Source organism: Vipera ursinii, assembly GCF_947247035.1.
Source record: "Vipera ursinii genome assembly, chromosome: 3".
Taxonomy (NCBI): Eukaryota; Metazoa; Chordata; class Lepidosauria; order Squamata; family Viperidae; genus Vipera; species Vipera ursinii.
The window spans coordinates 1,849,901-1,875,936 of NC_139516.1; the positions used below are offsets into that span (position 1 = coordinate 1,849,901).

The 26,036-nt window shown below is 47.6% G+C and overlaps 1 protein-coding gene across 1 annotated transcript in view; it reads right to left on the minus strand.

Annotated features, from left to right (window-relative positions):
* Window positions 1-26,036, minus strand: part of EFCAB8 (EF-hand calcium binding domain 8) — a 51,931-nt gene that overhangs the window by 15,389 nt on the left and 10,506 nt on the right. The window contains exons 5-19 of the mRNA XM_083358219.1: window positions 25,487-25,592; window positions 24,932-25,016; window positions 23,417-23,529; window positions 22,851-22,924; window positions 21,530-21,660; window positions 18,878-18,945; window positions 17,972-18,120; window positions 17,207-17,344; window positions 16,504-16,599; window positions 13,257-13,484; window positions 8,220-8,290; window positions 7,190-7,397; window positions 6,533-6,760; window positions 4,483-4,620; window positions 2,310-2,531 (exon numbers count right to left, since the gene is read on the minus strand). Coding sequence (XP_083214345.1) covers window positions 2,310-2,531; window positions 4,483-4,620; window positions 6,533-6,760; window positions 7,190-7,397; window positions 8,220-8,290; window positions 13,257-13,484; window positions 16,504-16,599; window positions 17,207-17,344; window positions 17,972-18,120; window positions 18,878-18,945; window positions 21,530-21,660; window positions 22,851-22,924; window positions 23,417-23,529; window positions 24,932-25,016; window positions 25,487-25,592 — 2,055 coding nt within the window. The remainder of the gene's footprint in view (window positions 1-2,309; window positions 2,532-4,482; window positions 4,621-6,532; window positions 6,761-7,189; window positions 7,398-8,219; window positions 8,291-13,256; window positions 13,485-16,503; window positions 16,600-17,206; window positions 17,345-17,971; window positions 18,121-18,877; window positions 18,946-21,529; window positions 21,661-22,850; window positions 22,925-23,416; window positions 23,530-24,931; window positions 25,017-25,486; window positions 25,593-26,036) is intronic.

The following is a 26,036-nucleotide window of genomic DNA, read 5'->3' on the forward strand; positions in this document are numbered from 1 at the left end:
GGGAAGCCATCAGAGTCGGAGGAAGGCTCTGATGAACTCCAGGACTTACAAAGTGAGGAAGAACCTGGCCCCTCCAATCGTGATCAAGCTGAAAGCCAGCTGGGCTGGGAGGCAAAGTCAGACTCGGAGGAAGCACAGCTGGAAGACCTCAGAGACGCTCAAAATGTAAACAGGTCACACGAGTAAATCAGAGGGAGGCAGTGGGGCGACTCCAGGGGAGAAGGAGAAAGCAGTGAGCAGACACACTTTGGGGGCTGCATAACAAAAATGGAATGTGTGGGCAGGGCTGGTTGCTGGAGGCAACCGTTTGCAAAGAACTTCTGTGTCAAGAGATGATGGTCTGTTTATTTTATCAGTGAGTAAATCTCCTGTTTTGGCTTGTGCTCCGTTCTGTTTGCGGACGTGGCCTGTAACTTCAATAAAAGGGGTTTATTTATTTACTGCTAAATTAGGGGTTGCCTTGTGAAGTAACAAGGAGGTACGTAGGCTGGGACAGAACAGCAACAGCTCCCAGGAAGAGCACTAACAACCAGATGACTACAAAGAATATAAATCCTTCCATTCCCCACCATCCGGTCAGAACCTGAGGAAGCTTCTTGGGTGAGAAGCGAAACGTCTTCAAAAGAAAAACAAGAACGTCCAGTTGGCTCTTGAAAAAAGCCCCTTTGGGGAGGGCTACCTCTACGACTCCCTTAAAACAAATCCTTTGCACGTTGTCCAAAATCAACTCATTTCCAGGCCCAGCTTGAGAAGGTCAAGATTCAAGGAGCAGTTTTATGATTGTACAGGCAGTCCTCGACTTACAGCCGTTTGTTTATTGACCGTTTGAAGCTGCAATGGTGCTGAAAAAAGTGACTTATGAGCATTTTTCCCCACATACAACCGTTGCAGCCTCCCCGTGGTGACGTGGTCAAAATTCTGACGCTTGGCCGCCAGCTTGTATTTATGATGGTCGCAGTGTCCCGGGGTCACGTGATTTCCCCCTTTTGTGACCATCCGCCAAGCAAAGTCATTGGGGAAGCCCGATTTACTTAACCACCACGTCACTACTAACTGCAGTGATTCGCTTAACAACTGTGGCAAGGAAAGGTCGTAAAACGGGGCAAAATCCTTTGCGCGTACGGTGCAGGAATTCAGGATGTCCCAGATCCTGAGTCAACCGTTCGTTGAGTGACTACAAGGGCCCTGAAGAAAGTGTCACACTTATGACCGTTGCTGCATTCCCAGGGACACCTGATCAAAATTCGGACGGTTGCAACGTCCTGAGCTGATCCCCTTTTGTGACCTTCTGACCAACGAAGTCAGTGGGGAAGCCAGATTTACTGAACAGCCGCGTTACTGACTTAACGGCTGAAGCGATTCGCTTAACAACCGTGGCCAGGAAAGGTCATAAAATGAGTCAAAGTTCACTTAGCAACTCTCTTAGCAAAGGAAATTTTGGCTTCAAGACTGTAACAGCTCGCTCGGTTCTATCTTGCCCCTTGTCTCTTCTCATTCTGAACAACTCTGACTTTGGGAGAATTAAAAGTGATGGCTGAGTCGGCGGGTTCCCTGGAATAACATGTCTTTTAAATCTACTCCGGCAATTCATCAACCCTTGTCTGTAAAAATAATGCATAGATGATGCCGCCTTGTCCTAAAAATACATTATGGCCATCAGTTTCTGGATTGTGTTGGAAGAGTGACAGGCAAATTGAGATATATTGGCCTCTCCAGTCATTTGCCCAGAGAGGGTGGCAGGTTTTGAGGAAATTGGAAGCTTTACCTGAGACACCCCCCCTTTATTAATGCTGCTGGAGATTTATGGTCCACTTCTCCAAGGACATAAAATGAGTCGAAATATACAAGATGTAACTTCAAAGTGTGCCACTTCCAGAAACAACACGGGCAGTTTAATTAATTTGAGGAACTTTTTTATGGAGGAGGAGGAGGAGGAGGAAGAGGAGGAAGAGGAAGAAAAAGGAGGAGGAGGAGGAGGAAGGAGGAGGAAGAAGAGGGAGGAGGAGGAGAGGAGAGGAGAAGAAGGAGGAGGAAGAGGAGGGGGAGGAGAAGAAGAGGGGGAGGGGAGGGGAGAAAGAAGAAGAGGAAGAGGAAGAAGAGGAAGGAGGAGGAGAGGAGAGGAGAAGAAGGAGGTAGAAGAAGAAGAGGAGGAGGAGGAGGAGGAGGAGGAGGAGGAGAAGTAATAATAATAATAATAATAATAATAATAATAATAATAATAATAATAATAATAATAATAATAATAATAATAATAATAAATAATAAAAATAATAAATAGTAGTAATAATAATAGTAATAATAATACTGACCTTGATGTAACCCAAGGAATCTCCGGTTAAGAGGATCAACTCTTTGTCATCTGTGGACATGGTGGTGACCACACTGTCCCGGCTGCCTTCGTGGCTAGCTCGGAATTTGCCCAACATCCCTCCTCTATTTTCCACCGACCAGGCGTAAAGGAAGCCGTCCATGCAACTGGTGAGCAAAATGGCCACGTTGGGCTTCCGTTCACGAGTCTTCAGGAAGAGAACCTGAAGAGGTCGAGACGTTGCAATACTGTGGTTGAAGGTCACAGGGACGTCTTCAGCCAATCTCACGGTATACATGTTGTACTTTGACAAGAAAGGTTCATTCATTCATTCATAACCCCATGGTTGCCACTCATCTTCTCCAATAAGGAAAATAAGATTCTCTTCTAGCACCTATGATGTTCCCTAGTTGGGTCATGAAACATCTTCAAGAAAGCAACCAAGCTCAAAGAGCACCAAGGACCCCACAGTCCTCCTCCTCCATCTCCTCCATCTCCATCTCCTCCTCCTCCTCCTCCTCCTCCTCCTCCTCCTCCTCCTCCTCCTCCTCCTCCTCCTCCTCCTCCTCCTCCTCCTCCTCCTCCACTCTCTTCTAGCACTGACAGTGTTTCCTCGTTGGGTCATGAAACACCTTCAAGAAAGCAACCAAGCTCAAAGAGCATTAGGTACTCCTCAGTCTTCCTCCTCCCCCTCCTCCTCCCCCTCCTCCCCCTCCTCCCCCCTCCCTCCTTCCCTCCATCCCTCCCTTCCTTCCTCCCTCCCTTCCCTCCACAAACCTCACTCCCTTTAGGTATTGGTGATGTTTCCTAGTTGGGTCATGAAACATCTTCAAGAAAGCAACCAAGCTCAAAGAGCATCAGGCACTCCTCAGTCTTCCTCCTCCCCCTCCTCCTCCTCCCCCCTCCCTCCCTCCCTCCCTCCCTCCCTTCCTTCCTTCCTTCCTTCCTTCCTTCTTTCCTTCCTTCCTTCCTTCCTTCCTTCCTTCCTTCCTTCCTTCCCTCCACAAACCTCACTCCCCTCAGGCATTGATGATGTTTCCTAGTTGGGTCATGAAACATCTTCAAGAAAGCAACCAAGCTCAAAGAGCATCAGGCACTCCTCAGTCTTCCTCCTCCCCCTCCTCCTCCTCCCCCCTCCCTCCCTCCCTCCCTCCCTCCCTTCCTTCCTTCCTTCCTTCCTTCCTTCTTTCCTTCCTTCCTTCCTTCCTTCCTTCCTTCCTTCCTTCCTTCCCTCCACAAACCTCACTCCCCTCAGGCATTGATGATGTTTCCTAGTTGGGTCATGAAACATCTTCAAGAAAGCAACCAAGCTCAAAGAGCACCAGGTACCCCACAGTCTTCCTCCTCCTCCTCCTCCTCCTTCCCTTCCTTCCTCCCTTCCTTCCTCCCTCCCTCCCTCCCTTCCCTCCACAAACCTCACTCCCTTCTGGCTTTGTTGATGTTCCCTATTTGGGTTATGAAACATCTGCAAAAAAAAAAAAACCCACCCAGCAAAAAGATCACCAGGTACCCTGCAGTTCAACCCTGAGCTACAGATACCGGTAAGTCCTCAATGAGGCCAGTTCAATCCATAAGCAAGATAGTGGTTAAGTCAGTTTTCCCCCACCCACCCCCCATTTTACAGCCTTTCATGCCTCAGTTACTAAGTGGAACCCCCCATCAAAGGCCCTCCAGCCAGACTCCCTAGCTGTCTGCATTTCCATTTATCTCCCCTTATTTCCCTTCTATTATCCGTGTTTATAGTCAGTTCAGCTTTGAGCAAAAACTGCAGTTTCAGATTCTTCTGTTGGGCTCAGATGAGCCACGGATGGATAAATGAGGCCAGTGAAATTGTAGGCCGCACAACTCAGCTTTCGGTGAAAGCCACGTTAGATGGCAATTACCCCGTGGATAGGAGAATAGATTTCGTTGACAAACTTTCTCCAAGAAAGGGGGGGGACCCCAAAACCCACCACGTTTCCTGAGAGAGAGCCAGCCCAGGAGATGACTTTTTCAATAATAGATTCGCTGTGTGGAGGAAAAAAAACTATGCAGAAAGACTCGAGTTATTTGCAACGTGGCGGTTAAGAATGATATATATTTTCACTGCTGTGCGGTCCTTGGTGCTCTCTGAGCTGGGTGGTTTTCTTGCAAACGTTTCATGACCCAAACTCTTGGTGGACCTCACCACTGACCTTCTCTACTGATCTTTGGGAGGCCTTGATCTCTTCTTGCCATGACAGGCTCTCCTTCGTCAGGACAGTGCTCTCCAACAAGCCCAGGGAACGGAGAAGGTTGTTACTCTTCATGAGGTTCTTGGAGCTCCAAGCTGCCTGTCAAGGTACAAGATCCAAGGTTGGTGTAGATTCTCAGTCCTCCAGGTCACAGTTGTGCTTTTTCAAAAGGCAACTGGATGTTCTGCTTCTCATCCAGTGCTGACTGACTGGTGGGGAATGGAAGGATTTATATCCTTTGCAGTTATCTGGTCATTAGTACTCTCTCTGAGAATCGTTGAGGCCACTTGGATACAGGATACAGATTAAAACCCAACAAGTGGCCTCAACGATTCTCAGAGAGAGTACTAACAAGCAGACGACTGCAAAGGATATAAATCCTTCCATCCTCCACCCTTCAGTCAGAAGTGAAGAAGCTTCTTGGGTGAGAAGTGAAACGTCTTCAAGGAGAAAAAAAAATCAAGAAAGTCCAGTTCCCTTTGTGAAAACCCAAAGTCACACCCAGCGTCATACCCTTCACCTCTCTTATTCGAAGACCATCTATTTTTTTTTCTCAGCCTCCACATCTACTCTATGGATTCAAGAAACCATGATTTAAACTACCCTGTGCAACCTGCTTGGTGATTAGCAATTGTATTCCATTTTGTAATTTATTCTGTTCTAATTCTATTCTTGTTCTGTACCAGCCTGCTACCGGCCCTGCAGAAAAGGCAGGGACAACCCCTTTACAAACGGCAAGAGGCTGGAATTAAGCCTGCCAAATTCATTAACATAAAACAGCAAAACAAGACACCAACCATGAAACAGGAGCTATGAAACAGGAACTAATCAAGCGGTTGCCTTCAGCAAACCAGCCCTCCCACGCATTCCCCTTTTATACAGTTCAGGGCGTGGCTTCTCTCTGCCTCCTTCCGAGGTGCCCCATTGCCTTCCTCTGTTTACTCCTGATTGACTGCCTCCTGCGTCGGGCGTCCTTGAACAGGGCCAGCTGTGGGTCATCTTCATCCACGCTGTCAGGCTCACACAGCTGGGTCTCCGTCATGACCAGGTGGGAGGGGCCTGGCTGAGGGCTCTCATCAGCAAGATCTTCAACCCCCTCAGCAAGCTCTTCAACACCCCCCTCCTCCTCTGAGTCGTCCGACCCAACTGCCGAACCCACAGGCTGACCCTGGATCACAACAATTCTGTCCCTATTCTATTCTATAATTGTATTATGTTATATTAGGTTAGGTTAGGTTAGGTTAGGTTAGGTTAGGTTACATTCTGTTATTCTATTCTATCCTGTTATTCTATTCCAGACATGTCAAACTCGTGACATTATGTCACGTCGCACAACGTATCGGAATTTTTTCCCCATTGCCGGCAATGGGGTGGGCCAAGTTTCTTCATGACACGTCTGGCTCTTTGGGCCAACAGTTTGACACCCCTATTCTATTCTATTCTGTTCTGTTCTGTTCTGTTCTATTCTATAGTTCTATTCTATTCTATTCTGTAATCTATTCTATTCTGTATTCTATTCTATTTTGTAATCTATTGTTGTTCTGTTCTCTATTCTATTTTATTCTATTCTGTTCTGTTCTGTAACTTATTCTGTTCTGTTTTCTTCTATCCTATTCTGTTCTGTTTTGATCTATTCTGCAATCTATTCTATTGTCTAGTCTAGTCTAGTCAATGTAGTCTAGTCTAGTCTGTAAGGATTATGTTGGGAAACAGAATCCTTGTCCAATTTAGGCCGAAGAGAAGAGCGCAAAGCTTTCTCTGTGTCTACTGTAGGGTTAATCGCTCAAGATATCTCAGGCGCCCAAACTGTGGGAGAAGATCCAGGCCAGCCTTCCAGGAAGGAGAAACGGTAAAACCACCCACAACGGGCCAAAGTGAAATCACGCTGAATACAATTCCAGGAACCACCACAAGAGCTCTCCACGGGCCTCCTGCTTTTAGCATCAGCAAGCAGCCCAAGCCCACATTCTTCCTCCCTCCATCTCCATGGCTCTTCCTGGACCACCCATACCTGGGGCTTCGTGATCCGGCTTCCAAAAGCAGCTGAAGACGGACGCTTGGTGGGACCAGAAGGTGTGGCAAGAGTTTTGGCGCTGGTGGGTCGCCCGGAGAGGGCAGGCTTTGAGGGACTCTGCCTCCTCGGGTAGGCCCAGTACTTGTTCTCGCTTTCAGTTGGGTGGCTCTTCACCTTCTTGACCTCCTCGCTCTTGGGAGGAGGATCTGTACTCATGGCGAACTCCTAGTTCAGAAAGGATACTGTTTGAACTTCAAACCAGGGCAGGACCCGGTTCGCCTGAATCAATTTATTTCCATCTTCCCCCCCCCCAAAAAAAAAAATCCTGGAGCCCTTGGTCTGGCTGGCTGGGGGATTCTGGGAGTTGAAGGAGCCAACTTTGAAAACCACTGGGGTAAACTGAATGCCTTTGAGCAGGGCTCTTCGAACTTGGTGCTTGGATGACTTGTGGACTTCAACTCCCAGAATTCCTCAGCCAGGCAGCTCAGAGAGCACCCAGGGCCCCGCAGTTCCACCCCGAGCCAGAAACATTCCGTCCTGTGGGCTTCCCCTACGTTCTGGAGGAAGGGGCAACGTGGTGCAGCAGCAAAGGAGGCCCACTGTTTGGGCAGGGGCTAAAGGACCCTCCCTGGCGTGGAAGCCCTCCGCACCTACCCGTTTGGGAACGAGCGCCAGAGGACTCTCCGATGCGTTGAAGCGGCAGAAGGCTTGGCCAGAGTTGACGTACCAGAGAACAATGTCTCCGTTGCTGGAGCAGGTGACCAGAAGCCTGTTGGCATAGCCGTCCATGGAGTGGATGTCCTCTGCGTGGTAGGACTTCCAGTGCTTGCACTCAACGATGTTGTTCTCATCTTTGGAGTCCCTGCCAAGAAAGATGAAACAGCCTCGTCCTCACTGATCTTGGGGGGAGGGGGGGAGGAAGGACCGTGCATCTCCCCTCCTCCCCTCCAGACAGAAGAGGCACCCAACTCAACCTTTCTTCTCCTCCTCACTGTTTCCACCCTCCCCACAGTCCTCCTCCTCCTCCTCTCCACAAACTCCACTCGCTTCTGGCACCGATGAAGTTGCCTAGTTGGGTCATGAAATGCCTGAAAGAAAACCATCAAGCTCAGAGAGCACCAAGGACTCCACAATCTTCTTCCTCCTTCTCCTCCTCTCCGCAACCCCCCTCCCTTCTAGCACTGATGATGCTGCCTAGTTGGGTCATGAAACATCTGCAAGAAAACCACCCAGCTCAGAGAGCACCAAGGATTCCATACTCGTCGTCCTCCTCCTCTCTGCAAACCCCCCTCCCTTCTAGCACTGATGATGCCACCTAGTTGAGTCATGGAACATCTGAAGAAAATGGCCAAGCTCAGAGAACATCAAATTAAACTCTGAGTTTCCAAATATTCGTTTCTCTTCTCCTCTCCTGGTTCGGGGAAAATCACCTCCAGGGTTCAGAGAAGAGGCCTCCTCAGTTCTTCTCAGGAAGCATGAAATCCACTTCAAGCAAGTTCTGCTTCTTTGGGTGACCCCAGCTGGATGACGTCTTCTTCCCACCCTGTCCCTGGATTATTTGACCTCAGGAGAGGTCTGGATGGAAAGCAGAGGCCATATCACCCAACCCAACCTTTCTTCTCCTCGCTGTTTCTTCCCTCCCCAACTGGAACAGGAAAGTTTACCCAAGTTGGCTTTGACGTACCGGTACCATGTCACCCTCTTGGTCCAATCGGTAATAAAAATCCTATGGTTCATGTAGAAGATGCAGTTGGTCTATTAGAAGGAGAGAAAAAGAAAAGGAGGAAGGAAGGGGGGGAAGCTACAGTACATATGTGGACAATCAGAATAGAACTGGAAGGGACCTTAGAGGTCTTCTAGTCCAACCCCTTGTTCAGGCAGCAGACCTTACACCATTTCAAACAAAGGGCTGTCGTCTCTTCTTAAAAACCTCCAGTAATGAAGCATCCACAACTTCTGGTGGCAAGCTGTTGGACTGGTTAATTGTCCTCACTACTAGGAAGTTTCTCCTTAATTCCAGGTTGCTTCTTTCCTTGATGAGTTTCCAACTGTTGTTTCTTGTCCTGCCTTCAGGTGCTTTGGAGAAGAGGTGGAACCCCCACCCTCTTCTTTGGGGCAGCCCCTCAAATTCTGGAAAACGGCTATCATGTCCCCCCTAGACCTTCTTTTCTTTAGACTGGCCAAACCCAAATCCCGCAAACGTTCTTCATATATTTTAGCCTCCAGGCCTAAAAGATACTCGAATGAATGAACCTTTATTGTCAAAGTACAACCATGTATACATTGAGATTGGCTGAGCCTCCCTTCGTGCCCCCACCCCCAACTCACAGTGACACAAACCATCTTATTACACCATGTGTAATAACACACCGGCCTCGCAAGTCATTCATGCACAAAGTTTATAAAAATTATTTCCCGTTCAAAAGCCTAACAGCCCACGGATAAAAGCTGTTCTTCAGCCTGTTGGTGCGGTTGGCTACACTCCTGTATCTCCTACTCGACGGTAGGAAAGTAAAGAGATACCGTCCAGGGTGGGAGTCATCCCTGAGGATTTTGCTCACTCTTCCAAGGCAGCGGGGCCTGGCGAGGTCATCCAGTGGTGTCAGGGGACAGCCCACAATGTTTTGTGCTGTGCTCACCGCCCTCCGTAATGCTTTCCTATCCGCGGCTGTCAGACCAGCATGCCAAACCACAATACAGTACAAGAGGACGCTCTCTATAGTAGACCGGTAAAAGAGGGTCATTAGCCGTTGTTCTACCCTGTTCTTCCGCAAGACCCTGAGAAAGTGAAGCCTCTGTTGGGCCTTTCTGGCCACCTGGGTTGTGTTGACTTTCCAGGTCAGATCTTCACAGAGGTAGACTCCCAGAAATTTAAAGGAGGAAACTCTCTCTACACAGTTCTCTCCGATGTAAAGTGGGGCAGGTTCCTCCTTTTTTCTCCGGAAGTCTAACACCATCTCTTTCGTCTTGCTGATGTTTAGGTGCAAGTTGTTGTTACTACACCATATGGATAGTTTTTGTACCTCCCCCCTGTACGCTTCTCTCATCTCCACTGACAAAAATACAACTCTGTACAGGCAGTCCTCCACTTACGACTGTTCATTTAGTGACTGCTCAGCATCACAACGGTACTGGAAGAAAGTGACTTGTGACCATTTTTCACAAGTACAACTGGTGCCCCATTCCCATGGTCACGTGGTCAACATTCAGATACAAAGAGACTGCTTCATATTTACGACGGCCACCGAGTCCCGGGGTCACGTGATCCCTTTTTGCGACCTTCTGACCAGCAGAGTCAGTGGGGGAAGCCAGATTCACTTCACAACCGTGTGACTGACTTAACAACTGCAGTGACTCGCTTAACAACGGTGGCAAGGAAGGTCGTAAAACGGAGCAAAACTCACTTAACTGCCTGGTTCAGCAGTGGAAATTTGGGCCTCAGTTGTGGCGGTAAGTCCAGGACTCCCTTCACAGGTTATAGCAGGCAGATCGAATCAATAAAAAAAGCTTTTACTAAGAGAAGCCTTAGAGAAATCTCTCTGATTGATGGCCTGAGGAGCAGAGTGGTTAAGGACACGCCTGTGTCAGTGGTGGGATTCAGTCGGTTTGCACCTGTTTGGTAGAACTGGTAGCTAATTTTTTTTTTAGTTCAGTGAACCGGCTGAAGCCCTAGCCCTAGAATGGACCGCCGGAAGTGCGTGGACGCTGTTATGTACTGGGCTCTTGTGAAATACCACGTAGGTTGCTGGAGCAGCTAACGGCTCTCCAGCAACCCAGACTACAAGTCTCCTGTGCTGCAATTGGCTAGCTCCAGGCGGCAATGGTTGATTCAAACCTATTGGCTGCCGCCTAGGGGCTAGACTATATATTGCGGCTAGTTGCAGCCATTTCCCCAGTACAGTTCCAGCACGAAATAAACAATGAGTTACCCTGTACTCTGTTCAGCGTCTTCATTCCTGCGCCAAAGAACCCGCTATTTAACAGACGCCACTTCAGGAAGTCCGTTCCAGGCCTCGGAGGCCCAAGCAAGGCCTCCTGGGCCCAGGACGGCCCACCAGGAGTGTGTGGACGCCATTTCCAGAAGTCCATTCTGAACTTTGGAGGCCTGAGAGAGGCCTCCCAGGCCCAGAACAGCCCACCAGGATTGCTTGGATGCCACTTCCGGAAGTCCGTTCTTGGCCTCAGAGGCCCAGGCCCAGAACGGACTTCTGGAAGTAGCGTCCACGCAGAGAACTGGTTGTTCACGTATTTGAATCTCACCACTGATGTGTATGTTGTGTAAGAGACAACGCCACAATGTTAAAAGTCCTTTGCATTAATTGCTAGATAAACTGCATGGCGCGTGAATAAGATGGGTGCAAAAATTGAATATATATATATTATTTATTTATTTTTTATTTTTATTTTAATTCCATTTATATCCCGCCCTTCTCCGAAGACTCAGGGCGGCTTACAAACTTAGCAGTAGCCTTCATTCTATGTATATGCCTGCTTATTAGGGCTTTCACACACACCCCAAGCGGCATTATTACAAAGTCAGCTTATTGCCCCCAACAATCTGGGTCCTCATTTTACCTACCTGGGAAGGATGGAAGGCTGAGTCAACCTTGAGCCTGGTGGGACTCGAACCTGCACTAATTGCAGGCAGCTGGGGTTACTTAAGGAGGCATTAGCCCACTGCTCCACCATATATATATGCAAATTATTCAAATTGCTAATAAAGAATTTGGGAGGCTAAGATGATCATTTCGAACTTTTTATGTTCTCATCAGTTAGTCATACCCTTTATCTGAGATTCGAACCCGGGCTGATTATATATCAGGCAGTGTTTTAACCTCCTGAGCCACGGGTTCCTTCTCTCTTATATTAGCTGGAAGGCAAGATAAAGGGTATGACTAACTGATGAGAACATAAAAAGTTCGAAATGATCATCTTAGCCTCCCAAATTCTTTATTAGCAATTTGAATAATTTGCACAAATAATGAGCTGTCATAAGTTGACTAGTTCCTGTGGATAAGCCCTGAGCCGGGCCAAAACAGGAATGAAAGAGTTAATTAGCAAGGTCCATTCAAAAAAAAAAAAGCCTTGACAAATTGCTTTGTCAGGATGACGGAATAAACACTTCCAAGTTGCACACAAATGGTGCAAAACAAGAGCAGGTCAACCCAATGGAAGGAGCAATTTTAGGATGAGCCCAAAATTCCTGCCGCTAAGTGAAACATTTCTAGAGTGAGTTTTGCTCCATTTTAGGGACCATTTTTGCCTCTGTTGTTAAGCGAATTACTGCAGTTGTCGGGAACATGGTCGGGAACACGGTCGTTAAGTGAAGCTGGCTTTCCCCATTGACTTTGCTCATCAGAGGTTCGCCAAAGGGGATCACATGACCCCAGGACACTGTGACTGTCATAAATACGAGTCAGCTGCCAAGCATCTGAATTTTGATCATGTGAGCGTGGGGACACTGCAACGGTCGTAAGCGTGAAAAACGGACATAGGTCATTTATTTCAGCACTGGTGTAACTTCGGACACTAAGTGAAGCGTTGTAAGTCGAGGACTACCTGAAGTGAGGAGGACACGCTCTTGTTGCGATGGAGGCATGTTTGTTAAACGAAGCAAAACTGGCCGTGTCAAAGGGTGTTTGACAGAAGTGGAGTTTTCCTCAGGAGAAATATAAAAGTCTGTATAACAAAGTAATTAAAATGTAAAATAACTGAAGTAAGCAATTAAGAATAATTAATCAAAATATATAAAATATAAAAGGGATTACTGGAAGTCCTCGTCTTACGACTGCAGCTGAGCCCCAAGTTTCTGTTGCTCCACAAGACGGTGAAGTGAATTTTGCCCCATTTTGCGACCTTTCGGCCCACCGTTGTTAACTGAATCGCTGCAGCCGATAAGCGAATCACATGGTTGTTAAGCAAATCTAGCTCCCCCCCAGTTGACTTTGCTCATCAGAAGTTCGTAAAAGGGGATCACGTGACACACCCCCCCAGGACACACAGCCCCCGTCATAAATCCCAGTCAGTGACCAAGCCTCTGAATTTTGATTCCATTACCGCGGGGATGCTGCAATGGTCGTTAAGTGTGAAAAGCGGTCACAAGCCCCTTTTTAAAAGTGTCTCTCCAAACGGTCACTAGTGAACAGTCGTAAGTTGAGGACTGCCTGCATGGTGAATTTGTGGTGCTTGAGAAGTTTGCAAGATAAGCCTGGAAGAAGCAACCCGGAACTAAGGAGAAACTTCCTGACAGTGAGAAAAATTAACCAGTGGAACAACTTTGCTTCCAGAAGCTGTGAATGCTCCAACACTCAAAGTTTTTAAGAAGAAACTGGACAGCCATTTGCCTGAAATGTTATTGGGTTTCCTGCCTGAGCAGGGGGTTGGACTAGATGACCTCCAAGGTCCCTTCCAACTTTATTATTATTATTAAGAGAGGCAATCAAGAGTGAGTCATAAATAAAAGCTAGTCCTCAACTTACGACCGATGAGTTTTTCTCAATCTCTCCAGGTTTTGGGGGGGCGGGGGGGGAGGGAAACAGTACCCCTAGTTACCAGAGAGCGTGGTCTGGGGACGATGGGAGTTGTACACCCATCGCATCCGGAGAGCAAACTGCACCGAAGGAGGATGTGGAGCTACGCAATCCCTACTTCTCTTTGCAGTGTGAGAAACCGGATCAAAATGATCAAACCGGGTTAGGCCAGCCTGGCACCTTCCACCCACCTCGGTCTTCTCCTCAAAGGGGATCTCCATCAGGCAAGCCCCGTTGTTGAAGTTCCACAATTTGATCAAGCCGTTTTTCAGCGCAGTGATGAGTCGCCGTTCGGGTGGGTCGAAGATCATGGCGGTCATCTCCAAGGCCTGGTCCGAGGTGGTGGAGAACTCCATAATCTTCTGTCCTGTCATGACATCCCAAACGGTGACCATCCCACTGTAGTAGCCACTGACTGCCTGTGGGAGGGAAGTTTCCCAGAGTCAGCTGGCTCCACCGGTCCACGATCGGTCGGGGTTGGACTAGACCACCTCCCGGGTCCCTTCCAAAGCTGTTCTTCTCTTCTTCTCTTCCCTCCCACTTCTTCTAGTCTTCTATTACTTTTTTGAATTTCTCTTTGTATTTTATATTTTGACAAACTGATAAAACTATTATTACAATAACAATAATAATATTTTTTTTAAAAAAATCCAATTCCTCCCACCGTTGTTCCTATGTGCCTTCTATGTTTTAGCCTCCACCACTCCCCTCATCATCTTTGCTGCTCTTCTCTGCACTTGCAAATTCCACAAGAGAAATTGGAAGCTTCCTCACCAGCAAAGCCTCACAACACACACACAGAAAAGGGGTGAGGCTTGTGTCACAATACTGGTTTTGTAAAGCGCCCCCCCCCCAACCTACACACCACTGTAGGGACCACCACTGCACCCTTGGCAAAGTCCACAAGAAAAATCTGAGACTTCCTTGCCAGCGGTTCTTAAGTGTGTGATCATCCGTGTGTCCCTGGTGACTCTCTGGGTTGTGTTTTTTCATTTGCAGATGTTGCATTGATAGCCCTAGAGAGCCTAGACAAATATAAATTTATATTCTTTGTAGTCACCTGGTCATTAGTACTCTTTCTGAGAGTCGTTATTTGTTTATCCTGTATCCAAGTGGCCTCAACAATTCTCAGGGAGAGTACTAACGAGCAGATGACTACAAAGAATATAAATCCCCCTCTATTCAGCCAATATTCCTCTCTAATTCCCTTAATATGTACTGTCCCTTCTTAGTATACTTCTCATTCTATCAATCAGATACAACACAGCTTTCTTACATTTATCAATAACTTTTAGTTTATATATATCTTAGTTGTTTTAACATTCCATCTTTTAGACCATCAATAACCTACGGTAGTGAAATTCCCCAGTTTTAATTTTTCATTAATATTTAAGTTTAACATTTATTAGTAATCATTTCCAAGTTTTAAATGGCCCCTTTGTCACAATTGCCTACCGCATCAGATGTTCAGGATACATCTCTTATCTATATCAATTCTAAATTAACAAATTAATACTTCAATATAATATTCTTATTTTTGCATAATTTCCATATATATATATATATATATATGTAAAAAAGGTAAAGGTTCCCCCGCACATGCGTGCTAGTCGTTTCCGACTCTTGGGGCCGGTGCTCATCTCCGTTTCAAAGCCGAAGAGCCAGCGCTTGTCCGAGGACGTCTCCGTGGTCATGTGGCCGGCATGACTAGACGCCAAAGGCGCACGGAACGCTGTTACCTTCCCACCATAGTGGTCCCTATTTTTCTACTTGCATTTTTACGTGCTTTCGAACTGCTAGGTTGGCAGAAGCTGGGACGAGTAACAGGCGCTCACTCTGTTACGCGGCAGAATGAGCGCCTGTTATATATATATATATATATATATATATATATATATATATATATATATATATATATATATATATGAAGGGACGCGGTGGCTCAGTGGGTTAGGACGCTGAGCTTGTCGATCGGAAGGTCGGCAGTTTGGCGGGTCGAATCCCGAGTGCCGCGTAACAGAGTGAGCGCCTGTTACTCGTCCCAGCTTCTGCCCACCTAGCAGTTCGAAAGCACGTAAAAATGCAAGTAGAAAAATAGGGACCACTACAGTGGGAAGGTAACAGCGTTCCGTGCGCCTTTGGCGTCTAGTCATGCCGGCCACATGACCACGGAGACGTCCTCGGACAAACGCTGGCTCTTCGGCTATGAAACGGAGATGAGCACCGGCCCCTAGAGTCGGAAACGACTAGCACGCATGTGCGGGGGAACCTTTACCTTTACCTTTATATATATAACAGGCGCTCATTCTGCCACATAACAGAATGAGCGCCTGTTACTCGTCCCAGCTTCTGCCAACCTAGCAGTTCGAAAGCACTTGTTACAATTGTATCTTTGAAAAAGAACGGCGGCTGAGTTACAATGATTCAATTCCATATTATTATTAGGGAAAGGTGATTAAGATATATATATATATATATATATATATATATATATATATATATATATATGTATATCTTAATCACCTTTCCCTAATAATAATATTTGTATAGAATTGAATCATTGTAACTCAGCCGCCGTTCTTTTTCAAAGATACAATTGTAACATTAGAAAATAAATAAAAAGTTTAATTAAAAAACAAAGAAAGAAAGAATATAAATCCTTCCATTCCCCGCCATTCAGGCGGAAGTGAAGAAGCTTCTGGGCTGAGGAGCGAAACGTCTTCCAAGAAAAAAAAATAAGAAAGTCCAGTTGCCTCCTGAGAAAAAGCAGCTTTGGGATAACTATGACCCGGAGGATTGAGAGTCTCTGTAGACATCTTCCCTGCAGTCTTTCTAGAGCAGGGGTCTTCCAACCTGGCCCTTTTATGACCGGTGGACTTCAACTCCCAGAATTCCTCAGCCAAGCCAAGTCATAAAAGGGTCATAGTTCCCTCACGCCGGCTGAGGAATTCTGGGAGTTGAAGTCCACCAGTCATAAAAGGGCCAAGTTGGAAGATCCCTGCTCTAGAGTCTCCACATTTTAATTTTGAAAACGTTTCACTTTTCATCCAAGAAGCTTCTTCTGTTCTGAAGAAGCTTCTCGGATGAGAAGCGAAACATTTTCAAAGGCCGAAAAACCCAAGAAAGTCCAGCTGCCTTTTTGGGGGGGGGGTGGGGGGGGAACAACACCTTTAGGATATCTCTTCGAGTTCTTTAACACCACATTTCAAAATCTCCGTTGCCTAAAAAAAGCAGTCCAGATGTTACAGTCCACCCTTAGATTTTTAGGGGGATCGAGGTGGCCCCAAACTGAACATCTGGAGACTCAAGGGGGATGCACACACATACCCAACAAGCGTCCGGCTTGCAGAAGGACCTCGTAGTTCCCCTTAAACGGTTGCTGTCAGTTCCACATCCCCCCCTCCCCCGGGATTTCACACCTCCACCACAATTTGTCACCTGCTTGAAGATCTTGTTGTAGAGTGCGCAACAAAGCAGAGGCTCCTGAGTCTTCAGTTCTGCCTCGGTGAATTCAGCGCCAAAGAATAACCCAATCTGCAGCAAAAGGGGAGCCGGTGTCAGGCTGAAGCAAGCCCAAAGACGAGACAGCGAGACCCAATCGAGTCAGGGGGCTGGACTAGAAGACCTCCAAGGTCCCGTCCAACCCTATGATTCTGTATTCTTTTCTGATTCTGTGGGGTGCTTGGTGCTCTCTGAGCTGGGTGGTTTGCTTGCAGACGTTTCATGACCCAACTAGGGAACAACATCAGTGCTAGAAGGGAGGGGGGTTTGTGGAGAGGAGGAGGAGGAGGAGGAGGAGGAGGAGGAGGAGGACTGTGGGCTCCTTGGTGCTCTCTGAGCTGGGTTGTTTCCTTGCAGACGTTTCATGACCCAACTAGGGAACAACATCAGTGCTAGAAGGGAGGGGGGTTTGTGGAGAGGAGGAGGAGGAGGAGGAAGAGGAGGAGGGCTGTGGGGTCCTTGGGGGTGTCTGAGCTGATGGATTTCCTTGCAGACCTTTCATGACCCAACCGGCTAAGGCCATCAGTGCTGGAAGGAAAGGGGCTTCCTTCCCTCAGAGCCTTGGGGGGGGGGTCTTCTTCCTGACCCCTCAGTGAGGCCCTCCTTTCCTTTCCCAACTCCCCATCCATCCAGCCCCCACCTTGTAAGTGGCACAGATCAAGATATTCTGGTGCTGGTGGTAGTAGACGGAGGAGATGGGGCAGTTGCCCAGCGGGACGTTCCGGCCGTGGATCGACTGCAGGCAGAAGTGATCCAGTAGATCCCAGACCCGAATATTCTGCAGGGGTCAGAAGAGAAGTCAAGAGCTAAAAGGTCAGGATCCCAGGTGGTTCCACGTCTTTGGGATCAAGCCAGGATCGCACCTGGTGGCAGCCAGCCAAGCATCCGGTACAGCTAGTCCTCGACTTACGACAGTTCATTTACTGACTGTTCAAAGTTACAACGGCACCGGGAAAAGCAACTCAGGACCACCTTTCACACTTACAAACCGTTGCAGCATCTTCATCATCACGCCATCCAAATTCAAGACGCTCGGCAACTGACTCGTACTTAGGACGGTTGCAATGTTCCTGCAGGTCACATGATCCCGCTTTGCCACCTTCTGACGAGCAAAGTCAATGGGTGGAAGTCGGACTCACTTAACGACCGTGTGACCAACTGAACAACTGCAGGGATTCGCCTCAGAACTGTGGCGGGAAAGGCCGTGGTAAAATGGGGCAAAACCCACTTAACAACCATCTCGCTTAGCGGCGGTATTTTGAGCTCAATTGTGGCTGTAAGTCAAGGACGTTTTGCGGAGAAGCCCCAGATTTGAATTTAGCTCTTTGAGGCAGAAAAAGCGACAAGGAGCATCCCCTAATTGCGGCCGTAAGGCGAGGACTGCCTACAACCTTCTCTGCCTCACCTTGTCCTTTGAGATGCTGACAATGGTTTTCTTCTGCCTGTTGATCATGATGTGAGTGACAGCTGTCAAGTGGCCCTTCAGCTGAGTGATGGGACTGTTGGTGACGTACGGGTTCCAGATTCGGATCAGGGGATCGTAGCCCCCGGTCACTGTCGGGAGGGGGAAGAAAAATCATTGTGTAAAACCTCTGTCCTTCTGCCAGGCTGAGCGATGAAGGACGTCCGCAGGACCTGACGGTCACTTCCAGAAGCCTTGGCCAGCTCCACAGAAGAACAGAGTTGGAAGGGACCTTGGAGGTCTTCTAGTCCAACCTTCAGCTCAAGATTCTATACCAGGGTTGTCCAACCTTGGAACTTTAAGACTTGTGGACTTCAACTCCCAGAATCCCCCAGCCAGCTGGAAATTGAAATCCACAAGTCTTAAAGTTCCCAAGTTTGGATACCCGTAATCTACACCATTCTGGACAAAGGGCTGTCCAGTCTCCTCTTCAAGACCTCCAGTGTTGGAGCACCCGCCACTTCTGGAGGCAGGTTGTTCCACTGGTTAATTGTTCTCACTGTCAGGAAGTTTCTCCTTAGTTCCAGGTTGCTTCTCTCCTTGGTGAGTTTCCATCCGTTGCTTCTTGTCCTGCCTTCAGGCGCTTTGGAGAAGAGCTTGACTCCCTCTTCTTTGGGGCAGCCCCTGAGATACTGGAAGACTGCTATCCTGTCCCCCTCGTCCTTCTCTTCATTAAACTAGACATCCCCAATTCCAGCAACTGTTCTTTGTATGTTTCAACCTCCAGAGCCCTAATCATCTTTAGGGGATTGATTGATTGATTGATTGATTGCCCCCAAAATGCATCCATCGGGGGAAGGCATCAGATGAGCAAAGCTCTTTCAAATGAGGGGGCTGAGGAACACCTACCCACAATATTCATTTCTGGAGAGTAGTCAAAGCACAAGATCCCCTTCCTCAGAACAATCAAAGCTGACCTGGAGCAAAGAGAAAGAAATCTCGGTTTAGCTTAATTCCTTTAGCTGCATTTTAGCATGTTGACTTCTCATAAACCACCCTGGTATTTATTTGTGTGCAAATAAATGGGTCCTTTTTCCTTTTTCCTTTCTTGAAGATGGGGACCACATCACCTCTTTCCCAATCCTCACGTACTTCCCCGGTGCTCCGGGGTTTATGAAAGATGTGGTGCAACGGTTTTGAGATAAAATAGTAGTGTCAGAATCCATTTATATCATATTCATAATTGTATGTTTAAAACATTATTCCATGGATTCTGCCATCTCCCGAAGAGGAGGGAACGGATGTGTATTGAGCCAGTATTAGGCATTTCAAAGGAAAAGAGAAGCCTTTTGAACTGGGGAAACAAAAGGGGGGGGCTAGCATCTGGCTTGTGTCACGGGAGCAATAAACATGAAAGGTCCTAAGTTCCTTCTTCCCACGAGAGGGATGATACGAGAGAAAGGATGGGGGACTGACCAAATGGGGTTAAGGGGGGGGGTTGAACCGGGAACTCTTTATAAGGGTTTAGTTCGTGGAACAATATTAAGTCCTGTCTTGTATTCCTACAACCAAGCATGTCATAGTAAAGATTCTTTTTGGACTAGATTTGGCTCCAAGAGTTTTGTCTTCCTAAGACGTGGTTTGGGGTGGGTCCTGACAAGTAGTAGTAGTAGTAGTAGTAGTAGTAGTAGTAGTAGTAGTAGTAGTAGTAATAATAATAATAATAATAATAATAATAATAATAATAATAATAATAATAATAATGTTGGAAGGGACCTTGGAGGTCATCTAGTCCAACCCGCTGCTCAGGCAGGAAACCCTATTCCATTTCAGACAAATGGCCCTCCAGTCTCTTCTTAAAAACTTCCAGTGTTGGAGCATTCACCGCTTCTGGAGGCAGGTTGTTCCACTGCTTAATCCTTCTCACTGTCAGGAAGTTTCTCCTTAGTTCATCTTAGTACATCTGCCAGCTCCTTCAGAACTCTGGGATGTAATCTGTCGGGTCCCAGTGATTTATATTCGTCAAGGTCGGATAGGTGTTCTCTTACCATTTTCTATTCTCATTATAATTATTATAGTAATTATAGTTCTCCATCACTCTATAATAATATTACTCTGTTATTCTATGTTCTAATTATATAATAGGCAACACTGCCACCTGCTGCCCAATCTCTCAAATTGCAACGTGGGATTCTTGGCAATTGGTAAAATCAACTTTTAATCCAAATGTTAAAACGGGGGTCTTCCAACTTGGCCCTTCTATGACTTGCGGACTTCAACTCCCAGAATTCCCCAGCCAGAGTGCCTGGCTGAGGAATTCTAGGAGTTGAAGTCCGCAAGTCATAAAAGGGCCAAGTTGGAAGACCCCTGTGTTAAAACTTGGCAATGGAGGTGGAAAAAGCTCTGCTCTCTGGGGTGTCGATTACTGCCCACCCCTTCCAGCCAAAGACCTGGAAGGTGCCTTTCCGAAACCAAATTTCAGATCTTTTAAAAATGCATGAAATTGCAGGATGAAGGATTTAAATTACCCTGACATCTGCAAACTCAGCCAAGCATAGTCCATTCAGGAAATGGCTCGTTGTGGTGCTGATGAGTGGAGTGGAAGAATGCAGAATAACAGAGTTGGAAGGGACCTTGGAGGTCATCTAGTCCAACCCCCTGCTCAAGCAGGAGACCCTATAGCATTTCAGACAAATGGCTGTCCAGTCTCTTCTTAAAAACTGGCAGTGATGGAGCAGCCACAATTTCTGGAGGCAAGCTGTTCCATTGATTAATTGTTGTAACTATCAAAAAATTTTCTCCTTAGTTCCAGGTTGCTTCTCTCCTTGATGAGTTTCCATCCATTGCTTCTGCCTTCAGGGGCTTTGGAGAATAGTTTGACTCCCTCTTCTTTGGGGCAGCCCCTGAGATATCAGAACACTGCTATCATGTCCCCCCTGGTCCTTCTCTTCATTAAACTACACATACCCAATTCCAGCAACTGTTCCTTGTATGTTTTTAGCCTCCAGTCCCTTAATCATCTTTGTTGCTCTTCTCTGCACTCTTTCTAGAGTCTTAGCATCTTTTTTACATCGTGGTGACCAAAACTGGATGCAGCATTCCAAGTGTGGCCTCACCAAGGCCTTGTAAAGTGGTATTAACACTTCACGCGATCTTGATTCTATCCCTCTGTTGATGCAGCCTAGCACTGTGTTGGCTTTTTTGGCTGCTGCTGCACACGGCTGGCTCATGGTCAAGTGATCGTCCACTAGGACTCCAGGATCCCTCTCACAGCTCTCCTTTGCTAGCTGCACTGCTGGCCAGTTTATTTCTGAGTACAATTCACAGTGCCGATGGCTTCCTATCAAGTTCTACAGGACATAGGGACTAGTTACTTGAGGGCAATTTATCTGAAACCCCACCCACCCCGTAGCTCAGTCTAGAAATGTTTCTGGATTTGAAGTCTCTGTCAAAAGACCCAGCTGGATTTTTAAATCCCCTCTCCCCGCTCCTTGCCCCCTTCTCTGGAGCCCAGGTAGACCGCTTGCCACCCACTCCCACCGCTTCCGAGACCCCTCTTACTGGATTTTCCCAATGTTGTGCAGGGGAAGCGAGGTCAAAGCCATTGCGGACTTCTCTGCCGGCGTGCAGGAAGCCACCAGATTTAGCTGGGGGATGTACATGACCTGTTGACACCAGTCTCCGTGCACAGCCTGCAGGGGTTGCGGGAGGGGGGGCGGGGGTGTGGAGAAGAGGGGAGGAGGAAGAAGGGGTCAACTTTGCAGCAGCAAAAGCTGTGGGTTGTCAATTCACAGATTGTGGGCTCCTCGGTGCGCTCTGAGCTTCGTTGTGCTCTTGCAGATGTTTCATTGCCAAGCTAGGCAACATCGTCAGTGGTAGAAGGAAGTGGGGTTGGAGGAGGAGGAGGAGGAGGAGGAGGAGGAGGAGGAGGAGGAGGAGGAGGAGGAGGAGGAGGAGGAAAGGACTGTGGGGTCCTTGGGGTTCTCTGAGTTTGGTGGTTTTCTTGGAGATGTTTCATGGCACCAACCAGGGAATATTATCAGTTCTGGAAGGGAGGAGGAGGAGGAGGAGGAGGAGGAGGAGGAGGAGGAGTATAGGAGGACTGTGTGATTCTGGTTTTGCTTGCCATCTTCTCCTTTTTCCAGGTTCCTGAAGTAGCACCAATACCTGCAAAACTCTTTTTTTTTTGAGACAAAACTACCATCGAATAAATTTAGGGAATCCAGCTGTCAAACTGCAAGGTTTAATCCGGGCTGGATCGCATGAGAGTTCACTGACTGTTGAATGGGCTCAAACAATGCATACAGCAGTCCGGTCTCATAGAATCATAGAATTCCAGAGCTGGAAGGGACCTTGGAGGTCATCTAGTCCAACCCCATGCTCAAGGCAGGAGAGCCTATTCCATCCCAGTAAAATGGCTGTCCGACCTCTTCTTAAAAACCCTCAGGCATAACCTTTGAAGGCAATTCGTTCCACTGATTGAAAACCGTACAAAAACTAAACATCGGCAGCAACCGTGAACTATCGCACTTTGTCGCCACCAGCACAATCATGAAACGGGTCTCTTGAACTGGTCTTTAGGGCCCCATAAAAGTCCAGCCAAGAGTGGGGCCACCCGGATCTCTGGAAGGAGAATAGTTTGCAAAATGGGGCTCTTGCAGAGTTTGGCCATGACAATGTGGCCCCCATGTTAAAGAAGGGACACGTCAAGGTCTCCAAGGGTAGGTGGATGCTGGACTACTTCTTCCAGAGAGAGTGAGAGAGAGAGGGAGGGAGGGAGAGAAAGAGAAAGAGAAAGAGAGAGGGAGAGAAAGGGGGAGAGGGAAAGAGAGAGGCAGAAAGAGAGAGAGAGAGTGAGAGAGAGGAAGGGAGGGAGACTCACCGACACAGTGAAATTCCGGTAGAGCAGCGTCTTCCCCTTCATCAGAAGATGCACTGGCACCCTGGCTAAGCCCCCTGCGAGAACGAGATCCAAGGGATCATTTGTGAGCCAGCAGATCCCACCTTTTCCAACTCTGAATCGTGCATCATTTGCTAGTTCAGCCTCCCTGTGAGCTGATCCCAGAGACATCGAGTGCCAAGCTTCAAGCAGGCTTTGTTGGTGCGACAATTATTGTTTCTCAGTTTAATAATAATAATAATAATAATAATAATAATAATAATAATAATAATAGTAATAATAGTAATAATAAGCAGGCTTTGTTGGTGCGACAATTATTGTTGGTGCGACAATTATTGTTTCTCAGTTTAATAATAATAATAATAATAATAATAATAATAATAGTAATAGTAATAATAGTAATAATAATAATAATAATAATAATAATAATAATAATAATAATAATACAGTTGGAAGGGACCTTGGAGGTCATCTAGTCCAACCCCCTGCTCAGGCTGGAAACCAGTCCCCCAGTTCTTCTCCCTCCCAGCTGCCAGCCGGCGTCTCACCTATGTAGCCGCGGACGTTGAAGAGACCGTTGGTGACCACGTCGGTGGAGGTGAAAATCAGCACGTTCCCCTTCAGGTCTCCCACGCAGAAAACCCCTTTGCACCCGTCCGTCCTGGTTGGAAGAGGAAGAACGAGAAACAGGTTGCGGTGGGCACCCAGCCTGGCAAGGCGTCAGGGAGGCTGGCAACGATTTGGCGCCCTCCCAGCTAGGACATCTTTTGAAGAGGTTTCATTGCCAAACTAGGTACTAGGGAGGAGGGCTCGGGGCTCTCTGAGCTTGCCTGTTTTCTTGCAGACGTTTCATTACCTGACTAGCTAGCATCATCAGTGCTAGAAGGGAGGGGGGCTTGTGGAGAGGAGGAGCAGGAGGAGGAGGAGGAGCAGGAGGAGGAAGAAGAAGAGGAGGAGGAGCAGGAGGAGAAATGTGGGGTCCTTGGTGCTCTCTGAGCTTGGCTGTTTTCTTGCAGACGTTTCGTGACCCAACTAGGGAACATCATCAGTGCTAGAAGAGGAGAGGAGCAGAAGGTGGAGAAAGAGGTGGAGGAGGAGGAGGAAGAAAAGGTGGAGGAAGAAGAGGAGGAGCAGGGTGTGGGTTTTGTAGAGAGGATAGGAGAGGAAGAAGAAGAGAGGAGGAGGAGGAGGAGGAGGAGGAGGAGGAGAAATGTGGGGTCCTTGGTGCTCTCTGAGCTTGGCTGTTTTCTTGCAGACGTTTCATGACCCAACTAGGTAACATTCCCAGTGCTAGAAGGGAGGAGGAGGCAGAGGAGGAGGAGAGGAGGAGAAGGAGAAGAAAGAGAAAGAGAAAGAGAAAGAGAAAGAGAAAGAGAAAGAGAAAGAGAAAGAGAAAGAGAAAGAGAAAGAGAAAGAGAAAGAGAAAGAGAAAGAGAAAGAGAAAGAGAAGGAGAAGGAGAAGGAGAAGGAGAAGGAGAAGGAGAAGGAGAAGGAGAAGGAGAAGAACTGTGGGGTCCTTGATGCTCTCTGGGCTTGCCTGTTTTCTTGCAGACGTTTCATGACCTAACTAGAGAACATAATGAGTACTAGAAGAGAGTGGTGCTTGCAGAAAAGAGGGGTGAGGGGAAGAGGAGGAAGAAGAGGAGGAGAGGAGGAGGAGGCGAAGTGGAGGAGAAGTGGAGGAAGAGGAGAGGAAGAGGAGAGGAAGAGGAGGAAGAAGAGGAGGAGGAAGAGGACTGTGGGGGTCCTTGGGACTCTCTGAACTTGGAGGATTTCACGCAGACATTTCACCAGTGGAAGATCTTCAACCTTGAACCGCAATTGTGGAATCACAGAGTTGAAAGGGACCTGAGAGAACATCTAGTCCAGCCTACAAAGAACGGTTTGCCTTGTCAGGGTGGGTAAGACCCCCACTCCCAGCCCCCCAATTCCCCCCCCCCCGAGTGAAAGGGGCCAGCCAGAGAGCAAAGAAAGAGGAATTTTCTTTGGCTTTTGGTGGTTTCTTGAGCCAGCAACAGGAGACAACCACACACACACACACAGACACACACACACACCCCTACCAGTAGTCCATGGCTGTGGCACATCCATCCAGGTCCACCAAGGAAAAGAGGCGGTCGCATTTGTTGCCTCCGATGTCAAAGAACTCTGGGTGGAAAGAGACAACCTCACATTTGTGAAAGGAACACAACAAAGAGAGGAAGGGAGGGAGGGAGGGAGTCGAAGTCCACCCTTGCTGGAAATGGAATTCTGGGAGTTGAAGTCCACCCTTCTGAGAGTGGAATTCTGGGAGTTGAAGTCCACCTTTCTGGGACTGCAATCCTGGGAGCTGAAGCCCACCCATCTTAAAGTTGTCAACTTTCAGAAACAACAGTCTATTACAGGGGTGTCTAACTTTGGCAACTTTAAGATTTGTGGACTTCAACTCCACCTGAGCTATGCTGGCTGGGGAATTCTGGGTGTTGAAGTCCATCAATCTTCCAAGGCTGGACACCCCTAGTCTAGTAGAAGAAATGCCTTCTTCAAAAGGGGAGCCTGGTATATTTAACACCTGGGGACACACGGGGACCCCCCCCCAAGAAACCCATATCAAGGGCCCACCATGGTAAATGGCTTACCAATATCCTGGTCTGTGGTCGAAACCGCCAAAAGATTGAGATTGGGCAGGCATAACATGTCAATCACCCAGAGCTTCAAACTGTGTCGTCGCTTCGTCTGGTCCAACTGTGGTTTGGAGAGAGAAGATAGAACAGAGAATAACCAAACTGAAGGGACCTCAGAGGTCTTCTAGTCCAACCCCCTGCTCAGGCAGGAAAAACAATCCCATTTCTGACAAATGGCTGTCCAGTCTCTTCCTGGAAAAAAAATCTCCAGTGTTGGAGCACCCCACAGTTTCTGGAGGCAGGCCGTTCCACTGAATAACAGAATAATAGAGTTGGAAGGGACCTTGGAGGTCATGTAGTCCAACCCCCTGCTCAGGCAGGAAAACCCTATACCCTTTCAGACAAATGGTTGTCCAGTCTCTTCTTAAAAGCTTCCAGCTTCCAGTGTTGGGAGCATTCACAGCTTCTGGAGGCAGGTGGTTCCACTGGTTAATTGTTCCGTCAGGAAGTTTCTCCTTAGTTTCGGGTTGCTTTTCTCCTTGATTAGCTTGGTGGAGCAGTGGGC